We start from the raw sequence: 18,024 nt of genomic DNA on the forward strand, positions 1-18,024 counted from the left end.
TATATGGGCTGTTGATAGACATAAACCCCCCCCCCCCCCCCAGTATTTAATCATCATTAGGGCTGTTAGAATGAGTATTTTTTTTTTTAGATTTTTCAAGGCAATGGGGTTAAGTGGCTTGCCCAAGGCCACGCAGCTAGGTAATTATTGTCTGAGGTCGGATTTAAACTCAGGTACTCCTGACTCCAAGGCCAGTGCTCTATCCACTGCGCCACCTAGCTGCCCTTAGAATGAGTCTGTTTAATCTGTGGTGAGTGTCTTCTGTTGGGTAATCTCAAAATAACAATGGAAAGAAAAGAAAGATGCAGGTGTTTGGGGGGTGGGGAGAATGGGAAGGGAGAGGAAGAGTGGGGAGATGGGGAAAGAAACATTCAAGAAAGTTTGTACAACAGAGGAAAAACAGACAACATTTGAACCTTGCTCTCATCTGAACTGATTAAAGAGGAGAAAAAAAATTATACAATTCTATATTGTATTGAGAGAGGAACAAATTGAGAGAAAGTAAGGGGAGAGGAATATGAGTAAGGGTAGATTCAAGGAGGCAGTGTTCAGAAGTAAATGATGAGAGGAGAGGGTAAAAAAAAAATAAAGTGAAGATGGAGAGAAATACACACATAGCATAACTCTGACTGTGAGATGACCCATCCATAAATATTGAAGTGGATGGAAGAATGATTTAGAAACCAAAATCCAAATAATATGTTGTTTATAAGAGAAACACTTGAAATAGAAACACATAGTATTAAACAAGGAAAAATATGCTTCAGCTAGAATAAGTCAGGAGCAGCAGTAATGATCCAGACAAAGCAAAATCTATATAGATCTAATCAAAAGAGATAATCACAGAAATTCCATTGGTACTCTATGGGCAATATCATTGCTAAACAAATGAACACCAAATGGATTATCAATCAAATCCGTGAGGAAAAAAGAATTACACAAGGAACTAAATAAGTAAAACTACACTATTTGGGGGACCTCAATTTGCCTCCCTCAAACTTGAATGAAGTTGAATAAAATTTGAGAAAAGTTAGTTGTGATAGCTCCTTTAGCACAGGGAAAACAAGACAATAACCTTTTATTAAGCATGCTCTGTGTTCCAGGTTGTGTTCTAAGCAAGAGTTGAGCAGACTCTACACCAGATACTACCTCTCCTCCTGCCTTTTGTATGTAACTCTCCTTATCTGAAGCTTATACATATTTGGAGCTATTAGGTATATGAGAAAACATATATATAATGTGTGTGTGTGTGTGTGTGTGTGTGTGTGTGTGTGTGTGTGTGTATTGCAAGAGATACAGCTGTGATGACCATTTCTGAGGGTACCACTCTTTAACACACAGAGTATGACCAAGAAATCATAAATTCACTTAAATGAGAATACCATAAGAGGGGCTGTTGGGGAATGCCATTAGCATGGTGAACTCCCTAATCAACCTGATGAAAATACTTAGCTCCCACCCTACTGCTTCAATGAAGAGTATAGGTAATAAATTCATTTGGTACTCTTTTGAAAATTTCATGTCTCTTTCTTTCTTTTTCTCCCTTTTTTCTTGTTAGGAAGACAGATGAGAGTATATAACATAGTTGGACCCGTGTTCTTGTACAGGAGTTAGGAGAGGGTCAGTAGAGTCACCTGCATACATGCAGTCTCTTCAGAAACTGTCCCTGATTGCCTTTTGGGCTTAGAAACATGTGTTTCTATTGTGTTGTCCCAAATTTCTTTCCCCCATCAGACCATTAGAGAAGTAAGTACATGATATTTAATCTTCCTCATCTAAGATATGACAGTAGCTTAAGCAGTGATGAAGTATTGCACACATAAGGAAGAACCTTGTCTCCTTAACCTCAACATACTTTGTGTTTCCTACATAGTGTGTTCAAACCAGGAAAAAAAAGCAACTCACCAGCTCATGGGGTGGACCCCTTGGGTGAGTCCCAAATATGGTGATGGTCCTAAAATCTAGCCTTTTGTCCAGAGAATAATTTCTTAGCCATTGACAGCTTTAGGGACTCCCTTGATTATTAGTCCATATTGGAGATTTGGAACCCAGCATTCCAGAAAGATGAAGTTGATCAGAAAATTTTAGACACTCCAAATTTCTTCCATACACACGCACAAAAAGGAAAAAATACAGAACATTGCCTCAGAGCAGCAGAAATAAACATTTAGGTAAAGCAGTTGTTCTCCCCATACCTTGGAATTGGAACTTAATCACACTAATAGATTCCAAAAAATATTAATAAAACAAAAAGTTAAAATGAACAAAAAAAAGGAGAAAGAACCCAACCATACATAGTCACTATGTGGATAGAGATCTGGGTTCTTATTCAGAGGTAGATAATGGAGCTAAAAAAAAACTTTGCTTATTGAGAAATATTAGATGGTTCCAAACACAAAAGGTTTTCCTAAAGAGCACTTTAGAAGGAATTTAAAAATCAAATGAGAGAGATTATAGAAAAATTAGAAAAAGAAAATAAAAGCAATTCACAAAAATTATGAAAAAAGCAATTAATGAAGCAGAGAATGGAAAATTTAAGGAAGAAAGTAATTTCCAGGAAGAGAGAAGCTAATGATGTTCAAAGATACAAAAATAATAAAACAAAATTAAAAGAATGAAAAAAACAGAAGATAATATGAAACATCTCATCAGAAAAACAACTGATCTGGAGGATAACACAGCGAAAAATAACATAAGAATAATCAAACTGTCTGAATATTATGAAAAAGAATCTTGGTAAAATATTACAAGAAATCATTCAGGAAAATTGCACTGAAATTTTAGAAAAAGAAATCAAAGTAGAAGTAGAAAAAAATTCATTGATCAGCACCAGAAAGAGATCCTAGGAAGAAAAATTACAGGAATATTATAGCCAGGTTTCAAAGTTTCAAGAGTAAGGAGAAACTTTTGGGAGCAACAAGAAAAAAATTTTTAAATACCCTAGAGCCAGAATGAGGCTTATACAAAACTTAGTAGCTACTGTGTTGAAAGAGCAAACCAAAAATACTGGGATACATATTTTTTAATGCTAAAAAGTTGGTGTTACAACCACGAGTAACTTGTCGAGCAAGATTAAATATAATTCTGAATGGAAAAAATGTACAATTAATGAACTGAAAGAATTTTGCAATAAAAACAGAACTTAAGGAAAAAATTCAATGTATAACATTCAGGAAAAATATAAAATAAACATTAAGGGTGAATTATAAGGGACAAGATCAAATTATTTTATGTATGAAAATATCAGTTCTTTTATAAGTCATTTTTATTGAGGAAGTTTAAAAGAAAGGTTTGAACTGAGCTGAGCATGATGGCATGAGTCAAAAATAAAAGTCTAGGGAGAGATAGGAGCAGTTATACAAGTGAGTCAAAATAAAAGGAAAAAAGATATAGAAGCTAGTAGGGGGAGGGGGAGTAGTGCTGAAACCCTACTCTCATCAGGTTTGGGTTAAAGAGGGAACAATATCTTGAAAGAAATGAGATTGATGGGTCAGAAGGGACAGGTTGAGGGGAGGGAATAAGGGAAGGATTCTAGATAAAAAGGAGGTTATGGTAGCAAGTAGAAGCAGAGGAGAGATAGGAATGGGGTAAAAAGATCATTGAAAAGAATAGGAAGGAGGAAAATATATATAACAGGCAATTACCATTAAGAGTATGAATGGGATAAATTATACCTTATAGGGTGGAAACTGCTTTCAGATCATTATAATTCCCTCCCCATTAAATTACTAAAAAATTATCTGAGTTAGAAAAAAATAATAATAAAGTTCATTTGGAAGACCAAAGGATCAGAAACTTCAGAGACCAGGGGGGAAGAAAGATGTGAAGAAAACCAATTCAGCAGTACCAGACCTTAAATCATATTATAAGGGGAGAACTTTGTTGAAGAGTAAAGAATAATTTTGGCTGATTTAAAGTTTACTTACATAAATAAAACATGCAGCTAAGAATAGAAAGAATGCAGGAAATTGGGATAAGACTTTCATGGACAATCTTTCAGAAAGTAATTGGATTGGAATATTGCTTTGGTGTAGAAAGTGATGAACTGGTTGATTTGCAAAAGCACAGAAAGATTTGGACTTAGGAAGGAGGCTGCTGTCCACCATCAGAAAAATAGATGGGTGGAGATAAACATGATATGGACTTAAATAAATGCATATGATTATACATATATAAATATACATGTATACTTCTACATAAATATGTGTGTGTGTGTGTGTATATATATATACATATATATATGTGTATATATATATATATATATATGCACTTAATTGTATCTTTCCCTGGGTGGGTGTGAGGAAGGGGGGAGTAAAAGAAAAATAAAGTAAAAAATACATAGCAGCAGAGCACAAAAGAAAATCTTCAGGGAAGAAAAGAAAAGCTGGATACTTGAACACATGTGTAGCATTTACTATATAAGCTATCTTGAAATGTAAATTTATTGTTTTATATTGAATACTCTCCTATGGTCTGCAATGTTCATGGCAATGTTGTTTTTTTCTTATTTTTATTTGTTTAAAATTTTTTTTAAAATTAGCAAAAAATAGAGAAGGCAGTTCCTGAGCAGAGTTTTGTCTCTTAAAGAAGAATTAACTCCCCCAGAGTGTTAACTCCCACATGACCCCTCAGCCAAAAGAGCAAAAAGAGATATTGCTTCTCCTCACTATTACTATTAATTAATTATATAGACAATGAAGATCTGATTGGAAGAATGTTACAGTATTTAGTAGTTCCAAAATTTGTTTCTTTTCTAGGGGAGTCCAAACCATAAGAAGCACTGTCAGTTTAGGAAAGGTATATGGGACTCTGAGAATACAGTGGATTAACCAGAATGTTGGAGTTTTGCCCTGCTGAAGATTTGAATTTAATGCTTTCTGAAATATTGCGAGTACATTTTATTTTCTCTTTTTATGAGAATCCTGTCTATTTGTATATTTTTATTATATTTTTATCTTCTGTATTTCCAGTGAGATAACATGAAGACTGTGTTATGTGGATGTTTGTTATCTTGAGCCAGAGACTCCTATTCACCACACATGTAGAAACTTAAAATTCTGTTTGGAGATTTCCCTAGTATCAACTACAACTGAGAGAAGTAACTAAAGAGCAAAAAAAAAAAAAAATTATCTTGGCTCAACACAGTCTCACATCTGAAAGGACCCAGTCCACATAAATCTATAGTCTTGGTGGAGCAGAGAGGATGGAGGGATGAACCGTGGTTTAATAATGAAAAGGTTATTTTCTCTAGGGAGAATAATTAATATAATGAACCTTGATGTGTGGTATCAAATAGGTTAGATATTCTTGGCCTTTATTTTCGTATTTCTCAAATGAGAAGATTGAACTTTCGATGTTTAATAATCACCAAAGTCTGTGGTATAACAGTCTGTCAAAAATTTTTACCAATGTGGAAGATTTTTACATTCAAAAATCTTTAAAATAAAGGATGGCTAGGTGGCGCAGTGAATAAAGCACCAGCCCTGGAGTCAGGAGTACCTGGGTTCAAATCTGGTCTCAGATACTTAATAATTACCTAGCTATGTGGCCTTGGGCAAGCCACTTAACCCCATTTGCCTTGCAAAAAAAAAAAAAACTAAAAAAAAAATCTTTAAAATAGAAACACTTTTACAAAAATGAGCTTTCACTTGATCCTGTTCCTCAGAATCAGAATTCAAATGTGGAAGCTTAAGCCCTGAATCACAGTGCAGTATTTAGATGCTTTACCCATCTTAAATGGATGTAGTCTGTGGCGTATATGACCTATTAAGTCCCTCTAAAATGTATTAATATTCTATAATTTCACCCTCTTAGATTGAATTTCTTATATTTGAATTTAAAGCTAGCCTGAATTAGTTAAAAAATTAAATTCTAGCTGTTTTTATGTATAATACTTGTAAGTATATACATGAATTGGAATTAGTCTGTCCCAGTGTTCCTTATATAATCATTCATGCTGTCATTTTCAGTAATGTCCAACTCCTCATGACCGCTTTTTAGCATTTTCTTGGCAAAGGTACTGGAGTGGTTTGTCATTCCTTCTCCAATTTATTTAAAGATGAGGAAACCAGAGGCAAACAGGGTTAAGTGATATCTCCAGGATCACATAGCTAGTGTCTGAGGCCAAATTTTAACTCAGGGAGATGTCTCTCTTATAGATTATCTGCCACTATCTACTGTATCACCTAACTGCCAGATAGATAGATAGATAGATAGATAGAGCAATTTAATTGTAATTATTAATGCAGTATTAATAATTCTTAATTTATTTTAATAATTTTTGATGTAATTTGGAGAATTCTGAATAAGTATAGTTTGGGACATAGAAGAAGTGCTTCCAGAAATTTTTTTTTTAATTTTGGTTCTTTTCACTCTTCACATTAGTTATATACCTATTTACAGTATTAAACTTTTCTTTTTAATATAAAACTTCCTTTTTCCAAAATTTTTCTTTGTGGTATAAAGTCAAAGATGACTTTTTGATGGAGTCATATTGAATTCAAAATTAGCTTGTGTGAAATAATAATCTCTTAGTGAATAAAGTCAAACCTTTACTCTGCAAAAGTTTTAATCCAGTGCTCCTTCATGTAGATTACAATACCTTCTTTTTCTATGCTATTCTTAACTGTATCTTTCAGTAAATTCTCTGTAGCAAATCCACCCATTATATTTAGAGACCCGCCTCTGGTTCTTTTAATCATTTGGATATACCATCATTCTACCCTGTTTCTATCCATGTTTTTGTCTCCTATTCTTGATGAACAACACATTTTGTCTCTGATAACTTTTTTCTACCACTTGTCAAGTAAAGTCACAAATAATAACATGTGCAGCCAAAGTATGGCATCATGAATCTTTCTCTTTGCTTTGAGATTATTTGATACTTCTAAGATCTTGTTGTATTCTTATAACACATCTGGGAGGATATTATTGTTGAGAGATGTTTTTGAGGGTCTAGCCATCACTGATATCATAGCATATTTACCCAAGTAAAGCTGAACCTAGTCTTTTCCTCTTACTGAATTATGGTCCTACCTCATCATTATCCTTATACAATTCATTAGCATTTCTAGCATATGCATATTTTAGAGTACTGCTCTAGCTGTGAAAATTCTATAGTTTTTCCTTCCATTTGGTGAGTAGGCTTTGTAGTAATTTGATGATCCTTGCAAATATTAGTGTAATCCACTATGGGAAGAATTTGGGCAACTGTGCCATCAATAGTGATGCTTTTTATTTAGACTTTACTCAGAAAATCTTCCATGACAGTGATTTTACACTTCACTTCATGTCAGTTAGCAGCAGGTCTTTAAGCAGAGATTCAGTTCAGTTAATTTCATTAGGTGTTCCTAAGTACCTGTTATGGAGCTAGGGCTGCTGTGGTAGGCTGGAGGGATTCAGGCTCTCTACCCAACCACACAGAAGAAACTCCCTACCTTCAAGGAACTTAAATTCTACTGGAGAAAAACTTCAGGGATAGAAATAAGTGAAAGAATATTTAGAAAAGAAGCAGAAATTGGGGCGGCTAGGTGGCGCAGTGGATAAAGCACCGGCCCTGGAGTCAGGAGTACCTGGGTTCAAATCCGGTCTCAGACACTTAATAATTACCTAGCTGTGTGGCCTTGGACAAGCCACTTAACCCCCTTTGCTTGCAAAAACTAAATAAAAAAAAGAAGCAGAAATTAATGGAGGAAGGGAAATACTAAAAACTGGAAATGAAATAAGGATCAGGAAAATCCTCTTCTGGCACATGAGTCAAACCTTAAAAGGGATCTGGGATTATAAGTGATGGAGATGATGAGGACACATTCAAGGCAGGTTAGAAACAAAATATTGAATATGTGAAACAGCGGATAGGCCAGTTTTCCTGGAAGACTTGATCCTATGCAAAGGAAGCTAATAGCCAGAATGTCTTTTAAAATGTTAAAGAAATCTGTATTTCTTCCTAGAAGTAGAAACCGCTAAAATGTCTTAATGAAAAGAGTGACGTGATGTTACTTGAACTTTTAAATGATATCAATTTGTGGAAAATGAATTATAGCAGGTACATATTAGAGAAAGAATAACAAATAAGGAGGCTTTTACAGTGGTCCAAATGAAAGATGATGAGGGGTAATAGCTCTGTGAATAAAAAATTTAAAAGTTTCTATGAAGAACTATTCATAGAAAGATTGGATTCACCTTTATTGAAAGTCTTTATTTAAGGTCTTATCAGGATATTGAAGTAGATATGCTTTGTTTGAATCTGGGTTGGTTTTAATGAGTGCTTAGTGTCCTTCCAACTCTGAAAATCATAGCATGATCCAAAACCAATAAAATTAAGCAGCCATAATTCAAATAATAGCCATTGCATTTTTAAATTCTTATTTGTGTTCCCTGCCATGGTTGAAGACCAGTCAGATTGTATAGTTTGTCCTCAAAGTTGAAAGATAACCACAATAGCAAAATAAGTAATAGTATAAATATAATTGTCCTGTTCAGATAATTCAGATTATGAGAAGTTTCAAAACGCAAAATTTAAAAGTAATGTAAGTTACCAATAACAAAAGAAGCATATTAAAATGTATTCTTATTCAGGATATAAAGACAAAAAAAACCACAATAATCTCTACCCTCAAGAAGCTTAAATTGTATATAAAGGATACAGCATATGCCCAAATAGTAAATTTAAAAAAAAAAATAGAAAGTAATTTCAAGATGAATTGCTAATAATGTAGGGAAAACGAAGACATAAGAAGGTAAAGGGATTTCCCCAGGGTAACATAAAAAGTTAGTTTGAGATTTAAACCAGGCTCTTTCTCTCTACCTCGTTTTCTTTTCATTATAATGCAGTGCTTTTCATGACATTCATGTTGTTCATGCTAATACTAATTGATAAGGGGGGAAAAGAAGCAGACTAGTATTTTTCCTCTTTCCATCACTTTTGGGGAAAATCAGTGTCCTTAGTCTTTTCATTTGTTTCCCCACCAGCTGGCATGGTTTCTATTCCTTCCTCTCCTAATAATATGATTGTTACCAGTGAACAGGTAAAATATACAAACTGCATTCAGGAATAATAAGATATGCATAGGTTTGTCTCTTGGAAAATCATTGTAATAGGGAGCTTACTTATTAACCTGTGACTTTACCCATTTTAAATTGAAATTATTTTAACATTAAAAAATGCATTACTGTTTTCAGTCACAAATTTATATAAAATTTCTGATTTCTATACTTTCTACAAGCAATTCTTTGGTCTTTCTACAAGTCAAGTTCATTATTGTTTATAGATACTTGAGGACACAAAGAGAAAACAGCAGTCGAAATCTTGTCTGGAGTAAGTTTAAATAAGTCCTATTTGATTATAAGGTAAAGGTATCAAGATTCTTAACAAAAAGCTAAAAATTTCTTATCATTGAACTTCAAAATTGGATATCCACAAGCAGTAGATCAGCCATGTTTCTAGTTTTATTCTGAACTAGTCTATACAGTTAGGTCTGAATTACTTAATCAGCATTGTTGCCTCTGTTGTAATTAGCTAGTAAGTAAATCGGGCAAAAAAGTACTAAAAAAATAACTTCTCAAAAGAGCTTAAGAATAGCAGGTTCAGGGGCAGCTAGGTGGCACATTGGATAGAGCACCGGCCATGGAGTCAAGAGTACCTGAATTCAAATTCGGCCTCAGACACTAATTACCTAGCTGTGTGACCTTGGGCAAACCACTTAACCCCATTTGCCTTGCAAAAAAAAAAAAAAAGAATAACAGAGTACACAGGTGACCCCTATCAACTCAAGGTCTGATAAAGGGAAGACTTTTCTCAGGACAGTTTCTGAAGATATATTAGCAAGGGAGATTACAAAAAACATTTTTCCTCAGAATAACTAGGCCAGAATGGCTCATGATACAAAGGCACAGAATTTAATTAGATGCTTTATGCCTAGCATTTCCAAGTAAACCAGTGCTGTAGGCACTTCATAAATGCGATACCATGAGATAATACTTACATAGTCCTCTAGAGTTTACAAAGTGCCTTCCTTACCATTTTAGATAAGGGGGAACCAGGACCTATAAAGAGGGTGGGGTTAGATCGCCAGGCTTAGGACTCCAGATCCAGGTTATATAGACTATACCATTTTAGTGACCTCAGTTTTATTTTGTAGCCATTTTACACAATATTTGAATTACTGAAATGCATGGATGGATATTTTTAAACTATAACTACACAATACCATTCCTGGAAACTTGCTATTTCCAAAGTAAAGCAAAGAGCAATGTATTATACCATTTTGCAGAAGCTGAAATTCTGCACAAAGTTTAACTGACAGGTATAGGCCTATTCAAAACACAGTCTTGTTTAAAATGAAAGATAAAATGTATGTAAAATATTTATCAATAAACATATAGCTAAGTTATGTAATTAGCCTTTTATGTAATCATGTTGTAACATTAACTGCTTTGTTTATCTTTTGGTAACTGATATTTTCACTCATCTATTCTCCCACAATTTTTTAAAAATTCCTTTACTTAACTTTGCAGTCAAATAACATCTTGCATTTTTTACTTTTTGCTATTGTAATGGAAATAAACATTTAAATTCTTATTTCAATACACTTTAAATATTTTACTAGATTATGTTCTTAAAGAAGGAACCATATTTTCTTTATTTCTATGTCTACCTTGAGCTATCCCTGTGTTTGACACAGAGTACTACACAAAGTGGGTCTTTGAATAAGTGATTTTTCTTATAGGAAATATGGGGGAGGGGAGGAAGTGGAGCAGAATAAGAAAATATAAAAGAAATACTAGCTAGATTAATGGACTTCTGTATGGCATTTTAAGATTTGTAAAATGTTTTCTAAATATCAGCTTAATTTATTCTCACAATAATCCTTTTCTATAAGTATTATGTTGTCATCCTCATTTTACAGAGGACGAAATTGAGGCTTAGAGAAGTTCCGTGACTCATCTACAGACACACAATTAGAAGCGTCAGAAGCAGGATCTGAATCCAGTTCATTCTTGCCTTACAACTCATTTTTCAACTGTACTAAGATACCTCTCTCATGAACTTCAATTCATCAAACATTAAGTGATCATTCTTTTCAAAGACAGCCCTGTATACAAAGACAAAAAGGTGACAGTCACTATCATTAAGATGATTTTCTGTTCTGGAAAGTATAACACAGTCAAAATAAGTTTAATCTAAAATTGTATGCAAAAGAAACTAAAGAGAGATCCGAACCAACTGCTCCAGGCAGATATGAGAGAGAAATTTCAAGGGAGAAAATAGGGAAGACCATAGATCTACTTTTCTTAAGACTATCAAAGGACTTTGGGACTATTATGAAATTTAGAAAAAATATTCTTTCAATATTTATTAATGGGCAAAATGCTAGAGGTGAGCTATTTCAAGTCAAGAAGATCAGGAAAACTGTAGGATTTACCCAAAAAGAAGATTATCAGGGAAGATTTTTTTTTTCCTTTTGAGGAACTTTTTTTAACACAAGCTGGAAGAAAACATGAGGGCTTGCTGTCTTGGTAATACTAATCTCTGAATTGAAGTAGTAAAATTATTCTAATTTGGGCTGGCAATATAGTGATAAAATAATCTTAGTTTTGACAAGTAAAAGCTTTTAAACTGACTTTTGCTACCATTTTACTCACTATCTGACAAACTGATAACTTTCAGGGTTTTGTTTTTTTTGGTGATTCTACATATTACAGGAAGGATTATTAGAGTTGTCTTTCCCCCAATGTTTAGAAACTTATATGTATTTATTGTCTATCAAAACAAACAAGTCCACAAAAAACTGGCTCACTGGTGAGCTAGTGTCTGATCATAGAACAGTTAAAATTAGAACGCATTTTGCCAAAACAATTTAACAAATAATACCTGAAAATCTGGTATTAGAGAAAATGAACCTGTCTTTCCAGGAAAGGGTAACACTTTCATCCTAAGGACTCTTTGTATAAAGCTTTAGTGTTCTTGAGAATTTTATCTTTGTCCTTTGGATCAAATGAGGTAACCTACTCATAACACTGAAGGTAAATCTTTCTCTTTGGAAACAACTCCTGATTGCTTAATGCTGTATAGTAAAATGACAGCTGCTGAGAATAATAATCATATAGGAATATAACAATTGCTTTTTGGCTAAAACAAAGACTTCTTTATTAAACATTTCAAGCAGCTGGCTAGGAAACAATTAATGTAGATCCATATTGAAAATTTCCATCTTTCGACTTATTTAACAGAGAATATAAAAAGGGGAAAATCTACCCTCTTTCTTCTTCTACCTTACTCCCCAACAAATTCGGGGATAAAAGTAGCAGATTTTGGTCTGGAACAGTTTGGTGATAAGACAATCTTAGTTTTGACAAGTGAAAACTTTAAACTGACATTGCTATCATTTCACCCAGTTTCTGATTATTTATTGCAAGACTGTCATCAAGTCTGGAAGCTTAGAGCAGCTGAGCCCCATTCTTGTACCTGTCAGTTCTGTCTGAATTCCTTTTGCAGCATTTCATTTCGTAGACTTTAAATGTCTATTAGACAAAGATGCATTACAATTTCAAGATATAAACTGCAAGCCCAACATATGTTGTATGGGGGAAGGGAGAAGAACCTATTGATTTTACATAAAAATATATATTAAAATGCCTTTTAATGAGAATCTCTCATAACTCAATTAAAAAAAACAGTGAAAAGAAAATTAAGGTTCCTGATCCAAACTGGTTAGAAATCATGGGGGCAGCTAGGTGGCGCAGTGGATAGAGCACCGACCCTGGAGTCGGGAGTACCTGAGTTCAAATCTGGCTTCAGATGCTTAATAATTACCTAGCAGTATGACCTTGGGTAAGCCACTTAACCCCACTGCCTTGCAAAAAAAAAAGAAACTATTGCAAGACTCTTATAGACAGGCAAAGTGAAACAGTCCAAGGTATATAGTGCACTAGTAAACAATGGAAGACTAAAGGTTCTTATAGTAACTATCCTAAAACAGAAAAGGAAAAAGAAATAATTAGATTTGAAAACAGCATTTAATGATAGGATATGGTCATTCAGTCCATTTTTTCCTGCTACAATATTACATATCCAATGGAGAACAAAAGAGGGCATACAACAGTCCTGTTTATTAGTGAACAATTGCTACTCATTAAGTGTAGGTGACCAAGCAGAGAGCGGTGCTTTTTTCAGGGCTGTGTAGAAATGGAAACTAAACTACAAGTAAGAAAGTTATTTGACTGAGTTGACTAGTAAATTCTCATTTCAAAACTAGGACTCATTCTATAAATACCTGTAAATCAATGGGATCCTATTATTGTGAAGGGTTTTGAACACAAAGCCATTTTCCAAATCCCAATAGATGGAGCATAAAATCAATTCTTTGCTAATCAGGTCATAACAACCTCTATAATGAAGAGCTTCTGAAGGCTGCAGTAAGACATATATAGCCTATGGGTTTAATAATATTGTGATGACTTGGCTGAATGACTAATACCAATGTTTTAAAGAAAATCTCTAATCATAACATCACAAAATGCATTGTCCAAGTTGACTATTTCTCACCAATTTTCTCTTCTGTTTAAGGAAATTTTTATAATCAGGTGGCTATAATTTGATTTCCCTATAATTAGGGGTTTTACTTTTATAACGAGTTCTACATTTTCTAATTCAAAAATTGTGCGATAAGCTTATAAGTGAACCAATTTTATTAATAACTTTGATTAAAACAGATATAACTATGAGTAGAAACAGGATTTGGAGATGGAATAAAGTAGTCTGAGTTGTAGCTCTGAAACTACATTAACTGTTTAAAGTCACTTAGCCTCTTCTATCACCTCTAAAATGAATACTTGATGGTCTGAGTTCCTTTTTACTTCTAATCTATTGAAAATACATTATATGGAGTAGAAGTAATGTGTGTATTATTGACTAATCATATGTTTAAACATATTTAACAGGAACAATAAATTATAAAAGTCCATTGGGAGCATAAAAAATAAAAGTATCTCCTCTTATGAGATTACTTCTAACTATTCTCTCTATATTTTATATGAACCTATTCATTTATATGTTTGTCTCTCCCAACAGAATATGAGCTCCTTGAGAGAAGGGGGCATTTAAACAAACTGCAATCCGCAGCCCTGATCACAGTGCATAACACATAATGTCTGCTTTAACATGTCACAGCTGATATAATGACAATGTTAAGCATGGGATTGGATAAAGGGAATTTCCCAGCTCCATCCTTTGCCTTTGAATCTGTTATTCTTTTTTTTTTTTTTGCAAGGCAAATGGGGTTAAGTGGTTTGCCCAAGGTCACACAGCTAGGTAATTAGTGTCTGAGGCCGAATTTGAATTCAGGTACTCTTGACTCCATGGCCGGTGCTCTATCCAATGTGCCACCTAGCTGCCCCTGAACCTGCTATTCTTAAGCTCTTTTGAGAAGTTATTTTTTTAGTACTTTTTTGCCCGATTTACTTACTAGCTAATTACAACAGAGGCAACAATGCTGATTAAGTAATTCAGACCTAACTGGATAGACTAGTTCAGAATAAAACTAGAAACATGGCTGATCTACTGCTTGTGGATATCCAATTTTGAAGTTCAATGATAAGAAATTTTTAGCTTTTTGTTAAGAATCTTGATACCTTTACCTTATAATCAAATAGGACTTATTTAAACTTACTCCAGACAAGATTTCGACTGCTGTTTTCTCTTTGTGTCCTCAAGTATCTATAAACAATAATGAACTTGACTTGTAAGACCAAAGAATTGCTTGTAGAAAGTATAGAAATCAGAAATTTTATATAAATTTGTGACTGAAAACAGTAATGCATTTTTAATGTTAAAATAATTTCAATTTAAAATGGGTAAAGTCATAGGTTAATAAGTAAGCTCCCTATTACAATGATTTTCCAAGAGACAAACCTATGCATATCTTATTATTCCTGAATGCAGTTTGTATATTTTACCTGTTCACTGGTAACAATCATATTATTAGGAGAGGAAGGAATAGAAACCATGCCAGCTGGTGGGGAAACAAATGAAAAGACTAAGGACACTGATTTTCCCCAAAAGTGATGGAAAGAGGAAAAATACTAGTCTGCTTCTTTTCCCCCCTTATCAATTAGTATTAGCATGAACAACATGAATGTCATGAAAAGCACTGCATTATAATGAAAAGAAAACGAGGTAGAGAGAAAGAGCCAAGCGGCCTGGTTTAAATCTCAAACTAACTTTTTATGTTACCCTGGGGAAATCCCTTTACCTTCTTATGTCTTTGTTTTCCCTACATTATTAGCAATTCATCTTGAAATTACTTTCTATTTTTTTTTAAATTTACTATTTGGCTACCAGGAAGGATCCCACAAGGACTGAGAAACAGGCAGCTCAACATGATAAACTATTTGCACTTTGTTTCCCAAAATGAGCCTTTGTCACCCCTGAATACCCTGAAATAATCCTCTTCATTATGCCTATGCAGACCCCTCCCCTTTTCCTAATATGTAGGCCATCCACTGTACCCCCATATAAATTGTAGCTTTTTCTTCGGCTAGCTGCTGCTTCTTTAAGTATAAAGCCTGCATGCAATAACCCTTTACCTGAGAAATAAAACCTTAACTGCTCTTTATCACCCTGAGTGTGAGTCAGTGTGAAATTCTTTCACTATTCGAACCCCTCAAACTGTATCTCTGTGGTGAGGACTATGGGACTGCATAGTCATAAGCAGAGACTTCCAGCTAGGGAGGTTGGCTACCTACTCAAGCAAAATCTTTGAAGTTCATAGTAAAATATAATTTAAATTCAATTGAGAATCTTATACTATGACTTATCCTCCAGAAATGCACAGCATTAAAGGTTTTAAGGAGACTCCTGATTGTGCCTTTTTGAGTTGCTATGTTTATCCAGAACCTGCAGGAGGCCCTGAGTGTGCCAAGGACAAACCTACCCCCCCACCCCTAAACTGCCAGGCTGGGAAAACATGCTTGTGCAACTGGTCCTTTGCAGAGAAACAGACCCCCTCCTATCTTCATAGTCTAGTGGTTCCCAAATAAAAGAAATGAGCCTTGCTCCTCCCCTTGGTGAGAGGTCACTGCCCCTTTCTTCTCTCATGCCATGCCCCTTCCTGTGTTCTCCACCTTTTATTGTTCTGTCATAAATTTGCAAACTTCTATAAGAACTGTGAACTCTTTTAAGTTCCACATTCATGATCATTTCTCTTGTAGTAAACCTGATCTGATCTTTGCCTAGTCTCTTGACACTGACTGCGTGATGGCAACAGTCAGCTGGCCCCTGGGCCAGGGTGCAGACCAGAAATGTCCAGGGATATCTATAAAACTGCAAGGCCCGGCACAATAGATTCCATCTTTCCCTACACAGAGCCCCAGAATGTAGACTTTGGAACTCCTCCAGAGCAGTGGAGAATACACCACGTGCCCTTCTGAGATCTGGCCCCAGATGGCCATAGCCCAGGGCAACTTAGCTCCACAACACTGTTTGTAGACACTGGAAGAGGATGTTGAATATCCAACGATGACAAGCTTAGAGCTGGAGGTGGAAAACTAAAATACATCAAACAGAAATCAATGACTCATTGAAAGAATATATATAAATATTAGAACAAAATAAAAAAACACTGACCTGGGAAACAAATCAATATAATTACATACCACAGAAAGCCTGGTCACAGGTAAATGAAAATTACCCAGATCTGATAGTACCAAAGAATCCAGAGAGAATCTAATAATCATTTCCTGAAAAGAACTCCAAAAGGAAAACTTTCAGAAACCAAAATCGAGATCCCATTTCAAAACAAAAACAAAAACAAAAACCCAATACTGCCAGCACACCAAGGAGCTACAGTCAGCATCACACAATATATCGCAATTTCTTCTAAAAACTATAGGATATGTCTAATATTCCAGTGTGTGGGGGAGAGATAGACAAAACTTTAATAGAATTAAGAAGGTTTTCAAGAATTTCTTAAGAAAAGAACAAAAATGGCCACAAACACCTTGGTCCATAAGAACTTTAAAATGAAAATATATTTGAGAAATCAGAAGACAGAGAGAGAGAGAGAGAGAGAGAGAGAGAGAGAGAGAGAGTGTGTATGTGTACTGTGGGAGGGAGAAAAAAGAAACATTGTTGGTTCAGAATCTTTAATTCTTCAAATGTTATTGAGGGAATTAAATAGGAAAAACAAAAGTTTTTGTACTTAAGGAGGATTGTGTTTTTGTAAAATTTTTAAGAGAAGGGAGAATAGGAGGAGTAAAGAGAGGAGGAACTTGGCTCCTTCTCATGCTTTAAAATATACCAAAGTAGCAAAAGGAATTGGTGGAATGGGCATAAAATAGGCCTTGCTCTTATCTGATATGGACCATGGAGTTTTGAACACATACACACATATACACACACAGGCAAATTTGATGTAAAGATATCGAAGTCAAGAGAAAAACAAAAAACTAGGCAAGAGGTGGTTTAGAGAGAAGGTGATACAGAAGAGAAGTCATGAACCAAGTAAACTTACTGTTCTGGAAATGGGGAAAGGAAAAGAGCTCTAAACTAAAGGGATACCATGGATGACCTCTTGGGCAGTTGGGAAGAGTTAAACAAATTGTGGCATATAAATATATGGAATATTATACTATCATAAGAAATGAAGACAAGGACAATTTGAGAAACTCTTTTGAGTAGGAGGAACTGATGCAGAGTGAAATGAGGAGGACCAAGAGAACAATGTATATAAAGATAATATAAAGAAGGGGATAAGCGGGGCAGCTAGGTGGCATAGTGGATAAAGCACCGGCCCTGGAGTCAGGAGTACCTGGGTTCAAACCCGGTCTCAGACACTTAATAATTACCTAGCTGTGTGGCCTTGGGCAAGCCACTTAACCCCATTGCCTTGCCAAAAAAGGGGGGGGCAATTGTAAATAATTTTGCAGTACTCAAGAATTCTGATCAGTTCAATGATCAGCCATGCTTGCTGAGTAAATGGGATGGACACAAGATGCAAAGATATATATTTTGGACATTATCATTAT

General features: G+C 34.7%; 1 protein-coding gene across 7 annotated transcripts in view; it reads left to right on the forward strand.

Moving 5' to 3' along the window:
• KHDRBS3 (KH RNA binding domain containing, signal transduction associated 3) overlaps positions 1 to 18,024 on the forward strand; it is a 291,640-nt gene that overhangs the window by 247,476 nt on the left and 26,140 nt on the right. The window contains exon 8 of one of the 7 annotated variants that reach the window (XM_074202590.1): positions 4,758 to 4,887. The exons of 5 other annotated variants lie outside the window; for them this stretch is intronic. In XM_074202590.1, the coding sequence (XP_074058691.1) occupies positions 4,758 to 4,857 (100 nt within the window). In that variant the 3' untranslated portion in view covers positions 4,858 to 4,887. Of the gene's footprint in view, positions 1 to 1,103; positions 1,204 to 4,757; positions 4,888 to 18,024 lie in introns of those variants that run through there. One more of the 7 variants, XM_074202591.1, reaches the window with a different exon arrangement.

Source organism: Macrotis lagotis, chromosome X (genome assembly GCF_037893015.1).
Source record: "Macrotis lagotis isolate mMagLag1 chromosome X, bilby.v1.9.chrom.fasta, whole genome shotgun sequence".
Taxonomy (NCBI): domain Eukaryota; kingdom Metazoa; phylum Chordata; class Mammalia; order Peramelemorphia; family Peramelidae; genus Macrotis; species Macrotis lagotis.